Source organism: Odocoileus virginianus, chromosome 33, assembly GCF_023699985.2.
Source record: "Odocoileus virginianus isolate 20LAN1187 ecotype Illinois chromosome 33, Ovbor_1.2, whole genome shotgun sequence".
NCBI classification, from domain to species: domain Eukaryota; kingdom Metazoa; phylum Chordata; class Mammalia; order Artiodactyla; family Cervidae; genus Odocoileus; species Odocoileus virginianus.
Genome location: NC_069706.1, coordinates 37,163,214 through 37,181,635, shown reverse-complemented (window position 1 = coordinate 37,181,635; position 18,422 = coordinate 37,163,214). Strand labels below are relative to the sequence as shown.

The following is an 18,422-nucleotide window of genomic DNA, read 5'->3' as shown; positions in this document are numbered from 1 at the left end:
GAGGGCCAGCTAGCTGGGCATGACCAGCCTCTGGGAGTGAGACTTCAGTAAGTCCAAAGAGAACGTGAACAGAGCCTGCGGCAGGAAGTTATAAAAGAGGAAGCTAATTAAAAGCCACCTTCAGGAAGTCTTTGCTCATACCTGTTCCTGCTCCTGGTAGACGGAAAATCCACACATCTGGTTTACTAGTTTTGTGAAATACACATGTATATCACAGGAAAAAACACACTGGGAGGAAACACATCAAAACCAACACAATACTGCAAGTCAACTAGACTTCAATACCTAACCCCACTGCTTACCCTCTGCCCCAACCCAACATTCTTCTATTCACAGCACCGCTACTAGAAATGCATCTACTGTGACATCAAAGGGAGTGTCCCTGGGGTGGTGTGTGTGTGGTGCAGGACATGGGAAGCACCCAGGTTTTCCTTAATGGGGGAATGGCTGGATCATTTGTGGCAAATCCATACACAGAAATACCAAGGAAGGCATAAAAGGCACAGGTTAGAGCTATTTGGATCCAAGACCTGGAGGTCATGTCATGATGGTGAAGAAAGTGAATTGCAGCCAAAGGTATGAAACCACTTTTGTGAAGACAAAGGCCCAGGGTACTGAGAAGCAGGTGCCCGTGGAGATGTTCTGGAGGGCGAGAGGGGCGAAGAGGGAGAAATGTGACTCTGGTTACCTGAAGGGAGGATGGAAGAGAGATTAACTGCGGACTGGGAGAGAAAACATGACGTATCTACAGATGGGAACTGTAGAACAGTCTAGGATATGGAACGTGTAAAGAAATGAGAACTAGATGGCATAAGCAAACTTAAAAAATTCACCAACTTAAAAGCTGGGAATGTAGATTAAGTTTTGTCTAGGATTTACTTCAGTACGCCTTTTTCAGACGTGCAAAAGAAAAAAGATGTCATTCAGTAAAAAGTTGTGAATGGAGACGAGGATAGCATGGTCTATCAACGTTCTGAACCGGATCTGCGCCCAAGCTTTGCGGTGTCTGCCCGTGACTCAGTGGCCTCCAGGCCTGGCAGGCGTGGCAAACGTACCCACGGCCCCTCTGTCTTCTCAAGCCTGGCCGCCTGAGTGAGGTTTCTCGCCCTGCCTCCACCTCCCAGTCAGCGGCCTGCTTGCAGAGACCAGGAAGAGGACTGACCAGGCTTTGTCAAAGGCGATTCTGTGCTGAAACACACACAGCGACTCCCCTGGTGGCCCAGTGGCTGAGGCTCCACGCTCGCTGCCAACGCAGGAGGCCTGGGTCCGATCCCTGGTCAGGGAACTAGATCCCACATGCCGCAACCAAAAGTTTGTATGCCACAGCTGAGTCCCGGGGCAGCCAAACAAACAGTAAAACTGGACAAAAGCAGCCCCTGTGCCCCGCCTGACCTAGGCAGCCACCCAGGCAGGGCGTGTGATGGATCACCCGACCTTCCTCCGGGCAGGCCTGGCCCCTCGGGGCAGCTCTGGAATCAGATCCTGCAGCTCTTGGGCGGCCCCCCGACCTCTGCTGTGGGAGAACAGTTAGGTGAGGCATTATCTGTCCTGGGAATCCGTGGGCTCTCTGTCCAAGCAGCCCTGGTAACTTCGTGGTGGGGTGGGGGGCGTGGGGCCTGCCTGATCGTTCTGTGCGCGGAGAAAAGAAACCAGAGAGCAGTCTGCACAAACGTCTATTTACAAAAAAACCAAGTTACATATGATACAGGTTTTTTACACACAGTAGTTTAAACAATTATGTATTTTTACTACCAGAAAGAAAAAAAAATGTAATAATCATTTTTGCTGTTTTTATACAATGTGACTGGTCATGCACGCTTGTTTTAAAACCTTTCGCTAAGTGCAAATACTAGATTCCTCTCTCCAGTTTTAAGGCAAGAACAGGACTGCCATTGGGCAGTCTTTCGCTCCGGGGAGCAAGCCCAGCGGCCCAGAGGGGAAGGTGCTGGCTGCCTCTGGGACTGCTGTCCCCAGACGGGCTCATCTCCGTGGGTGTCCTGGCGTTAGTGTCTTGAGGCCACTGACTGTCTTGTCAGATGAGGATGTCCCGTCTCTCTCCCCACCCCATCATGGGGACAGACCACTTCTTCAGGAGACCCAGACCCAGGTGCTGCCTCCGGGACACGGGGACACCTACAGGCTCATTTTGCAGACATGTGGGGACTTACGTTTGGTGACGGCACTATGTCCACTGATCTGCAAGCCACTCCACACCCTGGCTGGAGAACACTAGAAATTGGGTGCCCTTGGCTCAGAGAGGAAGGAGTGGTTCCCTAGCTGTCCTGTGCGGCTAAGAACTGCCAGAACTCGTCTCAAAAGATGAGCCTTGGAATTGGCCTCGAGGGAACCATCATTCTGGTCTCCCTGTGCCAGGTGACCCCTACATGTTAGGCCCTAGGGCAGTCGCCGGACCAGTGTTGGGCACACACCTGCTGAGGTCTGTCCTTGCCACTGCCCCAGGCCCTCTGTGGAGCCACATACCCTGGGTTGCAGAGCCGAGGTGGAACCTGGCTCCCTCATTGGATGATGAATTGGGTCAGAGACCTAGAAGGTTCTGGTGGGCTGGGGTGAGACTGTCAGCAGTTGGGCAGGGAGACAGCACCTGGGGTCACCTTCCCCACCTGGTAGGACACTTGTGGGCAGTTCATGGCTCTCAGACACCCTCCTGTGGGGAAGTGGGGGGAACATGCCTTCAAGGTATGGGAAGAAACCCTGCGGCTGCACCCCAAGGGGCAGGGGCGGGGGGTTGGGCAGGGAGGGCCCCCTGGCAGCAGAGGGTTGGTGTGGCCTCTCCTCAGGCACCTGCCCCCCTCAAGCCCAGGGGATTCCCTATCTGCAAAGCCCAAACCCAGAAAAAGATGAGCAAGGATGAGCAACTCAGCCTCATCTCCTCTCCAGTTTAATCTCTTAAAAACAGCTGAGGCTGGTGGCAGAGGATGCCCTGGCGTGGAGCGTATCCCCTGCACCGAGGTCTGTGTGTGAGCTGCGGGAGCCCACAGCCATCGGGTCAGAGGCCAACACCGGGGCTAGGCAGGTTCACCCCACGGGGGCCGCGGCTCTGCACACAGGCTGGAGTGTGGTGACGTGCCACCAAGCATGTGCTCACTGGGGCTGGACAGCGAAAGGCCACAGGTGCGTGGCAGGGGCTGCCCCTGGGCACAGCCAGCGCCCCCGCCACACCTTCGGGGAGAACCAGGCTGTCACAGCTACCTCAGAAAGGCCTTGTGTTTGGTGAAGATTTTGGGACCACCCCTCACCCCGGGTCAGCTGCCAGGCATGGGGTAGGTAATGGGGATTGAGGGAAACTCTAGTAGGCCACGGAAAACTGGAAAAGTGAAAACTGAGTGAACAGCAAACGTTTCTTCAGATAAACCACAAATATCCCATTGCATGAAGCAGCTCCCTGTGGTCTCATCTGAGAGGGCCAAGAGGGGGGACCCTGGAACCCCCATGGCAGGGGGGGCCTGGGGGACACAGTCCACAGCCTCCTCCTCACTGGGAGCGACTGGTCAGGGTGGCGGGGCGCACCCCACGCTGGGCAGGCCTCCGAGCAGGGGACAGGAGAACCAGGCCCGCCGGACCTGGGCCCAGTCTCGCGGCTCCAAACTGCGCTGTTACTTCACTTTATTACCGGTCACACTGCTGTGGTGAGGAAGGCTTACATGGTTTTTAACTGAGACTTTTGTTGTCTGCCGGGGGTTGGGGCTGGAGGCAAACACTTCCCTGCATCTACTCCTGCAGGGATATGAGTGACAGACGGGTGCCCTGTGGCCAGGGCCCCCATCTGGCAGCTAGAACAGCAGACTCTTCAGGAAGAGGGCTTCGCTGCCCCGATCTCTGCCCAGCGAGTGCCAGACCAATCCTCATGGGCACCCACAGGGCACCACCACCTGCTGGTCGCTCTTGAAGGAGCGCTGGCCCTTCCCAGGAAGAAACTCTGCCCACCCTCCCGAGAGCGAAGTCCACCACCCCTACTTGGCAGGCCCGGCACAGCCATCGGCCTGGGTCGGGGTGGGAGGGACCATCTGCATCCAGCCTCCGCTGCCAGGCGCTTGGCGGGGCTCCCTGGAGGGGCGGGGCCCAGGCGTCAGAAGCGATGCCGAGGCTGGGGGCCAAAGTGCATGGGCAGGTTGTGCTCCAGGGGCACGTGGACGGGGGCAAATTCGTAGTTGACGCGCATGTTGGGCAGGGGTGGCACGTAGGGCGCCGGGATAGGGCCCATGTTGAGGGGGAAGTTGTTGAACACGGGCCGGACGGGCGGCAAGGGGAAGGGCGGATGCACGAAGGCATAGGGGGGTATCTGCTGCTGGTGCAGGTTCTGGGGCACCGGCCTTGGTAGGGCCTCGGTCCTCTGCACTTTCTCGGGGGGCTTCTCCAAGGGGGGACCGATGCGTTTGAAGGTGTTCTCTGAAAAGGAGGCAGGATTTAGTCGAGAGAAGGGTTAACCCCACTGTGTGCAGACCTGCTGGAAACCCAGCAGAACTGCCGGAGGTCAGGCCAGGCACCACCGACCTGCCTTCTTCCCAGTGGACACAGGAGGGGTGGCCAGGCCAGAACAAGGCCGACTGAGGTCCCCAAGGCAGCACGCATGCACGGGTGCAGCCCCCCACCCAGCAGTCACCAAGGACAGAAGCACACGTTCCCGCCAGCATCAGAGCCCACAGGGGTCCCCTTAGCAGAAGGCAGCTCAGATCAGCTCCGAACGGGTGGAGCTGCTGTGGGCATCTCTTAGAGTCAGGGCCTGGGGGGCCGCTGACAGGAGCTCCAGCGCGTTTCTTCAACCTCAGAGGGGCCTCCTGTCTTCTTCAGTTGGCTGTGGCTCCTGTTTGCTTCCTAAGTTCAATCTCACCAGCTGTGACCTACCTCCCTGGCCTCACGGAGCTGCTAACACTGCCCTGAACTCTCGGGACCTTTCCCAGAGGGAGCTGGACCTGTAGGTGGGGTAGACTGGGGCCTGCCTGAGGGACAGCCCTCCTTGGGGGTCCCTGGCGGGCAGGGGGCCAAGATTCCCACAGAGGCAAGCAGTGGGCATCCTTCCCTCCCCGTGTTTACGGACTGCCTGGGCGCAGGGCCTGTCCTGGGGAGAACTTGCCTCCATTCTTTCTTTTCTGTTCCTCTTCGGCCTCCTTCTGGATTTCCTCAATTAGCTTCTCATCATCTTCCTAGAAGAAAAGCAAATGATGACAAGTTTGATTTCAGCCAGCTCCATGCAGGGCTCAGGCCCTGCTGGGACACGCCGGAGGCCGTGGGTCTGCACACCCCTCATTCCCAGGTCTCCAACAACCTTCTTCCTTCAGCACCAGATGGTGTTTCCGTGAGGAAGTCCATCTGAAAGGCTGGGACCAGGGAGCGGGCCTGTGCAGGGCGGGTGGCCGTCTAGGGGCCGGGTTGAGAGCCTGCTCTGTTCACTCAGCTCAGGCTTAAGAACTTCCTGGCAGAGGGCTACCCAAGGGCGTGGAGTGGGCAGGGCCCGAGGCGCTGTAGATCTTGAGTCTAAGCACAGAAACCTTTCTGCGTAGAGCCTGCAAGTCTTGCCGCCTCCCTGAACTGGGCCGGACAAATGACCGTGCTGGCCTGCTGACCCTGAAGCTGGCTCTCAGCTCCCAGTCAGCAGCGGGCGATAGACGGAGCAACATCCTGCCTGCAGAGCTCTGGCTGGCCCGTGAGAAAGGCGCAGCGGTTTAGGAACAGCTCCCTGACAAACGCCAGCTTGGGAGGCCTGCTTCGCTAAGGGCGACGCAGATGTGGATGGTCCCAGCCTGGGGACAGAGCTGAACAGGGCTCTGGGCACGGGCAGACGTGCGGCCTTCACCACGGGCGCGGCGGGGTCCCTGCCACGCGCACCCCCCCACCTCCGCCTGGCCCAGGCCTGGCCTGTGCAGCGTGCTGGGCGTCGACCCGCTCCTTAGCGGCCCTGCAGAAAGGCTGCTGCTGCGCTGGCATGGCCACGGGGGGCCCAGGACTCAGGCCCACCCCGGGAACTGGGGGGACGAGGAGCAGACTGGGTGCTGCAGTCACAGCCCAACCAACCCGAGCGACAGGCAGGCGCGCGCTGGCTCCTGGGGTCCAGCAGCGGCCTCTCCAAGAGTCCAGGGCAGTCAGGCTGGGCAGCAGTTAAGGAGAAGGGCAGGGGTGCCCAACATGGGGGCGGGGAAGTGCGCTGAACCCAGTGCTGCCCCAGACAAGGCACAAGGCAAGGCCTGGTGTGGTCTGGGCTGGAAAACTGTCAGTGATAACTGCATTTTTCATGCCGACTGGACGCTGCCTGGCTGACATCATCCATGGAACTTCGGGGATGTGAGGAACACCTGGAACCCTTGGACCAGTGAAGAGCTTAGCAGTCTCAGCGTGGAGCCGGGCCGTGGGCAGTTACTAAGGTCACAGCCAAGATGGTCACCTGTGACTTCAGACACTGACAGCCCTGCCATGATCCTGGAGTCGCGAGGGTCACTCCTTCGGTGTGCATCAGACGCCTTCTCTACAAAAATCCTAACACGTGGTCACCCAGCCTCTTTGCAAACACCCCAGGTGAGGAAACTTACTGCCCTGGGGCAATCGCTCAGCCAATCAGCACAAAGAGCACCGGTGACACAGCAGGTGTTGGTGGAGGCAGACTGAAGGTCTCCAGGTGCAGGTCAGGGTAAATTCTACTTATCTAGGCTAGGAGCTGGCCAACACCTGCATTTTGTTGCCAGTGGCCAGCGTAGGAAGAAAGGTTAAGGAAAGAGTGATCTAGAAGAATGGAAGGTGGGAGCGCCGCTGCCCTGCCCTGAGAGCGCTGGACCCACACATTCCTGCTCACCCGAGTCTCTCCTGTGGAACCGGGTGCTGTAAGGACTGCATGGGCTCAGTGTGTGAAACACCCAGCACAGAGCAAGCGCTCCTCACTAACGGGAGGAAAGCCGGCCAGAGCGCCAGGGATAAGGATTTCAGAAAGATGGCAAGCTTCAGAAAACCCCCAGAGAGCTACTTTGATGGTTCCCTGTCCGTCGTCCGACTTAAAAACGTGGCGGGTGTAGGAATTCTTTCCGTCGGGAATGTGTACTGAGCGTGCTGGGTGCACGGCTCAGAATCAGGGAGCCCTGGCCCCTTCCCCAGGGAGCTCATCCGGTTGTGCTGCAAACACTTCCAGCTGGCTCTCCACTGTGGTCTTCTCCGTGGGCTTAAAGAGGACTTTCACAGCACTGAGGACCCACCCCTGCCCCCTGCCCCCGCTTCCTCCTCAGACTCGCATTTGTCAGGATGAAGAATGAGGGGTGCTTTGTGAGTGGAGACTCCAGGTCTCTTAGGGCACTGCAAATGGTATGGACGAGCAGGGCACCTGCCACATCTTTATCAACACCAAGTGTCCTGTGATAAATCCGAATGCTCCGGTAAATGTTCGCCCCTGAATAAATAGATAGGTTGGTGGGAGGCACTAGCATAGCAAGTGTGAGCCGGGCTTCCTGAGTCAGGCCTGCTGGGCCGGCGGGGACAGGAGGGGCCCGCGAGCTCAGCCTCAGCACCGTCTGGGAGCACCTGGGCCTCCTCCCTTCCTGCCTCTGCTCCGGTCACTTTCCTGATTGCTCAGTGGACTCAGGCCTGTTTGCCCTCAAGTTCTGGAATTCCCTGGTTAGGCAGTGCTCTCAGAGTCTAAATACAGTCTGTATTTCACCAGAAAATGCCAGCACTCAACTATTTTGAGCAGTGATTGTTACCATAAATAATGAGTGAATAGTCCGTTATACCTAGAATATGCGTTAGGCGTTTCAGATTTCAACTTTCTCCAACTGGTCGGAGTCACAGGGCACTAAGTTTAGAAACTAGGAACTGAAATACTTTTCAGTATTTTTTTTTTTTAAAAGAAAAAATTACGTTTTCAGCCAGATATGTTAAGACTCTAAGGGGGAAGATTTTTTACTTCATCTGGGGTGGAATTCCCTTCCACAAGCAGTTTCCCTTGAGCCCTTAAAATTCCTCAAGAGTGAAGGCAGGCTGAATTGTACACTTTAAGAACATACTTTATATATATTTTACCACAACTTAAAAAATTAATAATGTTAAAGAAAAGAAAAGGTTTGGGGAGGTTTGCAGGTTTGGGGTTGATCGTGAGATAACACGTGAAGACCGGCCCTCATCAGAACACTCCTGGGTTTGGGTAAGCGGCACGTGGGGCTACTGAGGCTTTTCTAGAGGTGAACTCCCTTGGGAAACACTCAAGGCACCCCAAGTGTCATCACTCACGGTGATCAAGAACACTGGTGAAGAAGACCTGATATTCTGCAAAGCTAGGATACACCCAGGCTACTGGAAACTGGGAACAATGGGAGGAAAAAAGAAGCTGAGAGGGCCGAAGGGTGCGTGGGCTGGATCATAGAAGCAACTGCCCCCCAGCCCCCAGCAGGGGCTGAGTCACTTACAGGAAATCCAGGTGGGATGGAGGGCTTGCTCACTCCCCCTCCCCCCAACTAGGGAATTTTATCTTACAACAGCATTGTCTTCCTAAGAGAAAAGCAGCTGGCACGGTGGAAGAACTCCAGCTTTGAAGCTCCACACACCTTGGCCTGGGGACCCCTCTGGTAGACCCAGCACGACCCTAATAATTTCCATAGCAGGTTTACTGTGAGAAAGTAAATGACCCTCACCTTTATAAAGTGCCAAGCACAGTGACATAAGGGCATTAATACTTACTAAGTGCTTACTATGTGTCAGCTCCTATTCTAAGCACTTCATGAAGATTTCTTAACAACGCTGGAAGTTTGGTACTACCGAGTAATCCCCATACTACAAATAAGGAAACTGAGGCACACAGTGAGTTTTGAATCCAGGCCTTGCAATCTCAAAGCCTGAGCTCTCAAGCACTTAAACCACCTGTGTTTGAACAGAAGTTTCTGGAACACTGGGACTGGAGGCAGTGTGACTGCCTGCCCTAAGAACTCTCAGGGGTGACTATTTTTAGGCCCCGCTTTGTTCTACAAACAGTGTCTCTTGCCCTCTTTGAAATATAAGAGAGTTCCTTCCCTTTGGGATGGACGTAACTCTGAAATCTTTTTTCTCTACTAAATAAAAGAAGGGAACAGGGCAAAATAAAATACCTCTATTCAAGGAGGTGAACAGCCAATACAGCAGAGACGGAGACCCCTCCCTGAAACTTCTGACTCTTCTTGAGGCCCGCGCACCCAGGAATGCATGGGCCACCTCCTGAAAGATCAGGTATCTGACTGGCCTCTGAGACCCTCTCCCCCACAGCAGGAGCCGAACGCGCAGGCCAGGCTCCATGCCCAAGGCCACAGGACTCACCGCTCCTGACCGGGTCCTGTTCAGGCCGCCTCCGTGTGTCTGTGCCTTGTCGACACGGCTCCTCATGAGGCTGCCAAGTTACTTGTATACCTTGGGGTCCCATGGGACTTTCTCCTTATGTCACAAAAGACCAGGGTTTTGATTCTTACACACATTAAAGCAATCTTGGGAAAAAGAGTTTAAAAAAACACAAGTAAACCTCACCACGTTATCTCAGCAGAGAGAACTCCTAGAAAGACTTTGGCCTGACTCCTGCTGGCCGTTCCTGTACCCACATCTCACCTGCAAACCCGAGGCTCCCTTCTAGAAGGCCTCGTGCGGCACGCTCTGGTCCCACGTGCCTGTGTGTGCTGCTCCGGCTCACACACGCCTGCACGCCACGTGTCTCTCCCGGCCACGAGCAAACAGGCTCTGCAATGCAGTTACGGGCTGAAAGTCACTGCCTAAGTGGTGAGGAGTGAGACTGGGACCAGGGCAGGGCCCGGCTGCTCCTCCTAGGCTCCCCGTCCCCAGGGGGCCTGGGCAGATCAGGACTCTGCAGGCAGGCGGGGGCTGAAGCCTTGTGCGTGAGCGGTCAGCGCTGCTCTGACTGCTCTGCCCCCAGTGGGGGTGGAGGCTGTACCGTGCCCCCTCGAGACCTGAGTGCCTCTCTACACCCTGACTGCCTTGGTCACTGGGGAACTGCGGGAGGAACAGACCACTCTGCCCACATCACCACACCGGACACCTCGACAGGCCTGGGAGAGTGGCTACCCAAGGCAACATGCCCACCCCAGCATTCCTCTCCATGGCCTTTGGCTCACAGCTTAAGATGTACCCTGAAGGCCTTCTCTGCCTTCTTTCTACCCCCTCCTAACCTTGGTGAAACCTTGCAAACAGATCCACAGGATGGGCACATAAGCAAGTCTCAGACTGAGTGTAACGAAACAGCAGGCTTGAGTAGAAGTGACTCTATAGCACTTCCATCACTACTCGTGGCCACACTAGGAGGGAAACCCAGACGCCCCCTACCCCCTGGCCTGAGTGCAATGAGAATGGGGAGAACAGGTCTGGTGCTCTCGGTGGGCCGCGCACCCCAAACACAGCGCCAAAGACAAAGGATCAAAGCAGAGAGGGACATGGCGTCTCACCGCCCAGCAGATCTGGAAGAACACTTTATATAAAGAAACAAGCGGCTGCATCTTAACAGGGGGAGGGTTTTGTTTCCTTCCGCTGAATTCCTCTGAGCTCAGCAAGATACAGAAACGCTGGCCTAACCCGGAAGACTCTGACCTGCCTCACATGGTGGGTGGGGAGTGAGGCGAGCCAGAGCATTTGGGGGCTGGCAGTGGGCGGCCTCTCCCAGTACCAACTCGGCATGCCGGCAGCTGGCACAAGTGAGGGAGAAAACCAGAGAGGCTTTCATGAAGAAAAACCACCCCAAACCCCAACTCCTTAAAACTTGTCCCCCAACAATGAAGCCGCACAGCTCTGCCCATGGAGCAGGGTCTGGTTGGGAGAAAATGAAGAGAAATTGCAACTGGTTAAAAGGAAGAAGAGAAGGTTTCCACCCATCAGATATTGACAACAAGCGCCACTACAGGCTGAAGGTTCGTAAAACAGATGTCTGAGCACTCAGTGCGTAGCTGTGCTTGTGACGCTTTTGAACATCCTTTTGAGCCTGTTTCCTTCAACACGTCTGGGCACCAGGGATGGCCACCCACTTGCCTGCTGCCAGCCTCCTGTGACCATGAAGGGAGGGTGGTAACGTTTCTTCTTAACTTTTTTCCCCTTACAGAGGGGACTGAGAATCGCAAGTCAACCGCTGCTCCCCTCCTGCCATTTTGGGAGTGGGGTTGGGGCTGGGATCCAGGTCATGTGTGGCCACAGCTGTTGTTAATAAACTTGCAATGATTTCATAAAAGGCTTCCAAAGAGCTGAGGATTTAGTTTCAAATTATTCCCAGATCGGCTGCAGATCACCAAGCAACACCAGACCCTAACCCCCCCAGCGCCAGCTGTCCCCCTGCAACAGGAAATTGGGGGGAGGAGGGTGCACTGCAGCCGGGGCGCGCGTGCTGTGCATCTGGGGTCTGGAAGGCGGGGAGGGGGCATGGAGGGGGTCCGGACAGCGCGCTGGGGAGGAGCGCAGGCTGGACGGCTCTCGGCTGGTTCTGTGAAGACCTCCTTGGGTCACAGAGGCCTGGAACCCAAACCTGTCGATCACTCCCTGGCTGGAACCTGGAGGCGCATGGAAGGTGGCCACGCTGTGACTCCTGTCAGGCTCAGGGATGCAGCCTGGGCCTGCTGGCGTGTGCTGAACGCGGCACAGGCCGACGGGCCGTGTTGAGTGGACTGAGCCACACTGCCTGCCTCCTTGGTGCCGTGCCTGAGTCACACCTGGACTGACTGGGGACACTGTCGATGCCCCTTCCTACATCTGCAACTTGCTCGGTGAAGGCCCAGCCCTCCATGGAGGCCTGCCCCTTCACAGGGCTCAGGGAGCAGCGGGTGGCTCCTGCACTTGTGACCTCGCTCGCTCCAGAGCGCGGAGGCTTTGGGATGAAGGAGCTAACGACTGCCTGAAGACCTGGGCTTGCGTCCTGGTTTTACCAAGTGACCCGAGCCCTGGTCCTCATCTGTAGGGTAAGAAAGTGGTCCCGCCCTCATGCTGTAGCAGCAACAGCAGTATTTAGACATGAGGTTCACCTTAGCGTCTTGTTTCTTCTACAGAAGGTCCATTTTAAAAGTTAAGGGGAAAAACTATTGAAACTAACCATTAGTTACCGACCTGAAGTCTGGAGTATCTTTCTGAAGCTATTCCCTAGAAGGGTCTCCACCTTTCACTCCCCAGTCCTCTCTGAAACACTTTTACTTCCTCTTCTTTTCCCAAGCCACTCAAACAAGAGTCTCAAAGCAGCCCCGTGTCCTCAGTGCCCGACCCATCAGGAAGACAGATGCTGGTCCAGGCTGGGTGGTGCTGGAGCCAGCTGAGGGCAGAGGGCTGGTGGGCAGCTTTGTTTAAGATGTGGAGAGAACAGAAGACCTGAGATCAACACAGGCCATTTTTTTTTTTTTTTTAAATCTGGCTGCACCACGCAGCTCGCAAGATCTTCATTCCCCAACCAGGGCGTGAAGCCGGGCCCTTGGCAGTGGGAGTATGGAGCGCTAACAACCGTGGGTGCCCCATGTCACATTTTACTGACTATAATCTTCTGCAAGTTTCTACATTTATACATCTGGGATGATACAGCTGCCTTAGAGCATAGTCACAAATAAAATATATTAACACATACTAATGTCAGGTTCAATCCACTGTAGGTTTAGGAAAAATAAATAAGTCTCCTGACCAAATGGCTAGGTGATAATGGTGCCAAATTGTAAACTGGTTGTAAAAGCCCTAGGGTTTTATTTGAACTGAACATGCCTCAAATTCTGATATTTAAAAAACAAAGAAATTGTAGAGAACAATTCTGTGCAGCTTCTGGTAGCCAAAACCCAAGCTAAAACCAACTTTGTTCTGTATTTAAAGGGAAAATGCTCTTATGAATTGTCCTGCTTCAGAACCCAGCCTGCCGGGTGACTGCTCTGAACATGGTTTCTATCAGTAAGGTGTAACCCGCTAACGCCATTAGGTTACCACTTTTCTGGACAAGAAAAAAGCACATTCGGGTCCAGAAAAGTCCCAGGGCAACCCATCCCCTACTGCAAAACAATGTCTGTTCATTTACAGGTTGTGATTTGGCTGTGCATTCTGACCCCTAAACTAGAAACCTGTGGTTTGTTGTGACTGGCTTGCTTCTGTTACTTTTTTCCTTCCTAAAAAGACATCTTGTTTTACAAGACTCTTGGTTGAATATTTTGAGCTTATTTTCAACAACTAGCAGGTAACTGACAGCTCTCTAATACGGAGTTAGTTCAGTTCCCAAGCAATCCGTAGTCATTAATTAATGGACAGAAACTCAACTTCCCTCCAAACCACGAAGGGATAACTCCCTCACGGACACATGAGAGATTCTTCCCGGCCTTGCTGGTTAATTAAGCCAGAGAGAAGGGTGGATGACAGGGCATGCTTTGTTTCCCTGGACTTCTGAATGGCTTTGTGTTCCCAGAAGCCCCAACAGATGCTGGGTTGGAATTCAATCGGTCTCCTGGTGAGAATCAAGGAGACGGGGCTGATCCCAGTTTTGATGGGAACAGGACAAGTGGAACAGAATCTCTGGCTGTGGCTGCCCGAGGAAATCACAGGGATTTGTGTTGGCCTGACCTTCCTTTCGAACTTTATTTTGAGCAAATACAGAACCTTTCTCAGGGTAGAAGACGGCAGTTCAACAAGAAAACACAGGGCAGTTGCATGTTGTGGCACCCAAACAAGGTAACAGAAGTAAACTTTATAATCAATTCCACCTGTGGGAAGCAAAGAGGTGGCGGGAGAAGGAAGAACAAGAAGTAGCAGAAAGGAAAGCGGGGCTGAGAGAAGGCCAGACTGCCTGCAGCTCACCCTCCTGCACACGGCCACTCCCACACTGCTCTTTGTTTCCGGAGAAGAGAGCAGCCTAGGAAGTGCTTCCTAGGAGCTCCAGCTGAAGAAAAAGACCCCATTTCTTCACCAAGTTCCTAAAGATGCGCAGGCGCCCAGCGGCTGGCTGGCTGGGACCCAGGAAGCGAGAGTCAGCGAACGGCCAGGTCCAGGGCGGGGAGTTTGGCTACAAGGCACACCCCACTGTGCCTGCACCTTCCCCGGCTCAGCCAGCGACAGGGGGGTGACTGTCCAGCTCCACAGTCACCCCTTAAGTCAGTACTTCCTCAGCGACAGGAGGGTAGGCTTGCTAAGGGTCCTGCTGGGTCACGGGGCCGTGGAGTAAGAGTGGTTCCTGGGTTCCTCAGCCTGGTTTTCCACCCAGGAAGGAGACTATTCCTGGTGTGGAGATACAGGATTTTCAAGAGTACTCAGCGCTTTTCTGAACCTGTGGGGAGCTCTGAGGATGAGGCTGCCTGCCTGGTCTGCTGTAGCTTTCAATAGGGGCTGGCCCAGCACCCCAGCACCTTTTCTTACTAGGGATGCTGGAGATGTTCTACACCAGGGTAAAGACTGGTGGCTAACAAGTCTTTTATCTTTGACTTATAAAATCCTAGCCTGAACTAGGACTCAGTCTTTTTGATTTGGATTAATGGTCAATCTTTAAAAACTGGAAGATTTCACTTTAAAATACAGATCTCTAACCTCTCTAGGGAAACGGAAGCCATAGTAACACTGAGCACAGTCTCATCTGGCAATGAACTACGGCGGCCAAGCAGCAGCCCCGAAGATGGTGTCCACCTCTCCGTGTGCCCCAGTCCCCACGTCCTACTGTCCCGCAGTCCTGGCCTACTCAACACTCACCATCGTTTATGTACGTGCCCCGGGCTAACCTGGGTCTGTGACCCCATCTATGTGCTATTTGTGTTCATGTAAGTCTTTCCACGCTTTTCTTTTCTCCTCGCTCCATGTTGTTATATATAGACACACGGCATCACTTTTTACAGCTATATGCCGTATTGGGCTATCCATCACTGTACTTAAGACAGGAGGGAGAGAGAAACGTCTGTCGTATCTAAGCCACTGTTATTTCTGGGTTTTCTCTTACCCACATCCAAATTGATCCTTATTACTATAGGGATATTTACAGATTTCTAACTCAGTCACAACACTCTTTAAATATTAACAATATATTTATCTACATAATTTATGTGTGACAACTATTTCCTCCAGTTTTTCATTTATCTTTACCTTTGTTTATGGTGTCTTTTACCAAAGAGGATTTATGTTTCTCAGCCTGGCCTTGAGGCAGTGCTAAGAAGGACCTTGCCTTCTCCAAGACTATAAAAGTCATCTCTCCTTTGTTTTCTTGAAGCATTTTCAGATGGCTTGTCCAGTGCCCTCCAAACAGCTACTGAATGTTTCCCTCTCCACACAGAATGTCAGCATGACCTCTAAAACTTAAACTAGGCCGAGTCACTTGTGTCCTTCCGGCTTGCGACAGCTCCCGCCAGCCACTTGGTGAGACCCGCCGGCTGCTTCAGCGCCCACCTCTCTTACCTCCCTCCCCTTGTTCACCACCTGCAAGCCACACCAGCCTTTTCTGTTCCACAAACAGGCTGAATTTGTTTGACTTCTTTGGCCTGCCTGCAGGTCTCACTGCAAACGACGCCTCCCAGAGAGGTCTGCTGAGATGACTTCCCGCTCCGGCTCCTGTCACTCTCCACCACATTACTCTATTCTTCCTGCACTGCACCAACCACAGAAAGGGCTTTTGTCTTAAACTTAGTAAGACTGTAAACTCCATGAAGACTAGTCCTAGAACACCGAGTTACAAATGAAAGAACGGATGAATCTATCATTTCTCTAGGAATCTGAATGAAAATTTTATCACTTCAAATTCTTAAGGGGCTGTTCCTGTCTCTGCTGTCTCCCTTTCATCTATCTGCCTATTCCTGCATTAGTCTACATGACTTTGACTGGTGCAGCTTCATAGTAAAAATTAAGTCTCATTTTCAAAATTATAGGTATTTTTTTGATAAAAAAAAAATCCTACTGAATTTACACAAGAATTGCAGTAAACTTCTAGGTGACTCTGGACACAAGTGTGAAGTGAAAGTCGCTCAGTCGTGTCCGACTCTTTGAGACCCCATGGACTATACAGTCCATGGAATTCTCCAGGTCAGAATACTGGAGTGAGTAGCCTTTCCCTTCTCCAGGGGACCTTCTCAACCCAGGGACTGAACCCAGGTCTTCCGCATTGCAGGCAGATTCTTTACCAGCTGAGTCACAAGGGAAGCCCAAGTATACTGGAGTGGGTATCCTATCCCTTCTCCAGCAGATCTTTCCAACCCAGGAATCAAACCAGGGTCTCCTGCATTGCAGGCAGATTCTTAACCAACTGAACTATCAGGGAAGCACTTTATACAAGGTAAATGCTATATAAATAGTTGCTGGCATGTGGCAAATTCAAATTTTGCTTTTTAGAACTTTCTGAAAATTTTTTTCCCTTGAATATTTTTGATACATGGTTGGTTGAATCCATAGATGTAGAACCTACAGATATGAAGGGCTGACTGCATTTGTCTTTTTATCATCCAAAAGTGTCATATAGTAAACTATTATGAATAGCTATTAATACTGAAGCATTTCTGAACATCTGGAACATGGTCATGGTTTCTATTTGGTGATGTTTTATTTATATTCAAGTGAGATAAACCTGTTTCTTTCTTTTTCAGGGTTACCTCTGAGAGGTTTGGGTATCAGCATTTGGCTGGCTTTACACAGATACATGTAAGACATTCCTTACTTTTCTATGCTCAAAAATATTTTGAATGGCATACAAAATTTCATACCCTAAAGGATTAAAAGACTTCTCTTATAAACTACAGGGGAAAGCTGCTCTCCTCAGAGTGGCTTTTAGCTACTTTTTCAGCTTTCGTGTGTTGTCATCAGCGTGCAGCTCCCTATCTTTTCATGGGTCACAATGTACTAGGCATGTGTAAGAGCTCTTTTTGTTGTATCACAGTATTGATGCTTGCCCCCTACAAAGTGACAGGCAGCCACGCGTTCACTTACAGTGGGGTCGGTCCAGAGAGAGCATCGGGAACACTCCTGGCAGGGAGCTCCTGGGGAGCGAGGGTGCTGGCAGAAGTGGTCGTAGCCACTGATGGACACGCGACAGAGGTAGCACATCTGGGCACCGCAGCGGCAGGACATGCGGTTGCAGCCTTCGGATTTGATGAGGCCGGTCCCACACTTGTGGCATTTCCTAATGCGGGCAGCAGTCATTTTTTCTTCACTTAAAGAAATAAAGAAAATATGATTGGATAGCAGCGAAGATGAAAGAAAAATATTATGCCTGTTCAAGTGTTTCTTTTCACAGATAATGACTGCTTGGTTCTTCTGGTGACATTCAAAGGGTGAAAAGAATCTATGTTTTGGATCTCAAAACTGGCTTCACTTTTTCAGTTGGATGACCCTGAGTAAATCATTTCACTGCCTGGAGACTCAGTTTCCTCGTTTTCATAGTGCTTTTAAAGAGGATTACAGATAAGATACAAGGCACCCTGGGTCACAGTGCCTGGCAACAGGTGTTTAGAAAATGATTATTCTGTTTGTTATAGGAGTCCCTAACAGGCCTAAAACAGAAAAAAAACTCAGGGTCTTCCTAAAGAATGTTTTTTATATACACAAAGCTGGATAATGGAGAGCCAGTAAACCTTAGTTATACACACCTTATACTTTTAAATACCTGACATAGGGCCAGGGTAGACACACACCTGGGGGCCAGCCAATAGCCACTTTAGGACTTCTTCCTGTTGGCAGAGCCTGCCTCCTCTGTCAAACTGGCCTGTTGGAATCCTACATTCCCAGGTCCCTTGCAGCTAGGCGATGGGCATGCAAATGACTCAATCCTGGCCAATGGGAAGCCTGCGGGGAGGCTACTTGCCTCCAGAGGCACTTTAACTGATATCTACAGTCAAAATGACAGGTTTTGGCTCTTTTTCAATAGTGGGCAATGCTGAATCAGTTACTTCTAACGGTGCTGTTCCTAACTCTAAAATAACACGTGCCAACTCTGCCCATAGCGCTCATGTGTCTGTCCTCCCCTGCTGCGCTGAGTCCCTGAAGGTAGAGGGCTGAGGCTGTGCTGCCTGCACCCGGCTGGCATGAGACCTGTCCCAGCCGGACCCCGCTGTCCCTGCTGAGGTCAAGACGGGCACGGAGGAGCCCAAGCGTGCGCAGCCCTGAAGGACTCATCCTGCTGCTCCAGCACCTCTCCCCTTTCCGGCCAGGGAACTGCCTCAGTGCGAGGACTGTAACCGTCCGGGGAGGAGCTCTGAGCCACACTCCCCCTCCTAGAGCTGAGACAATGCAGCCTTGTTCCTTCCACTGCTCCCCGTTTTTCTGCTAATAAGGAGGAGTAGCCAGGTGAGTGTGGGGCAGGCAAGTGTTTTTAAACGCTGATGTTCAGAAGACTATTGTGATATGCTCCTCAAAAGCCAGATCATGTGTTTAAAAAGAGAAAAATGCATTAGGAAACTGGCTGCTATTCACTGAGGTCTCATTTCTGAATGGTCCAAAATGAAGGCAGAACTCTGGCTTGAAAAGAATTTAAATCCAGTTCAAGTTACGGAAGAACA

General features: G+C 52.7%; 1 protein-coding gene across 2 annotated transcripts in view; it reads right to left on the bottom strand.

Moving 5' to 3' along the window:
* Positions 1–1,656: 1,656 nt before the first annotated feature.
* Positions 1,657–18,422, bottom strand: part of RNF216 (ring finger protein 216) — a 119,335-nt gene continuing 102,569 nt past the window's right edge. For both annotated transcript variants that reach the window (XM_020906711.2, XM_020906714.2), the window contains exons 15-17: positions 16,855–17,077; positions 5,093–5,162; positions 1,657–4,407 (exon numbers count right to left, since the gene is read on the bottom strand). In XM_020906711.2, coding sequence (XP_020762370.1) covers positions 4,088–4,407; positions 5,093–5,162; positions 16,855–17,077 — 613 coding nt within the window. In that variant the 3' untranslated portion in view covers positions 1,657–4,087. The remainder of the gene's footprint in view (positions 4,408–5,092; positions 5,163–16,854; positions 17,078–18,422) is intronic.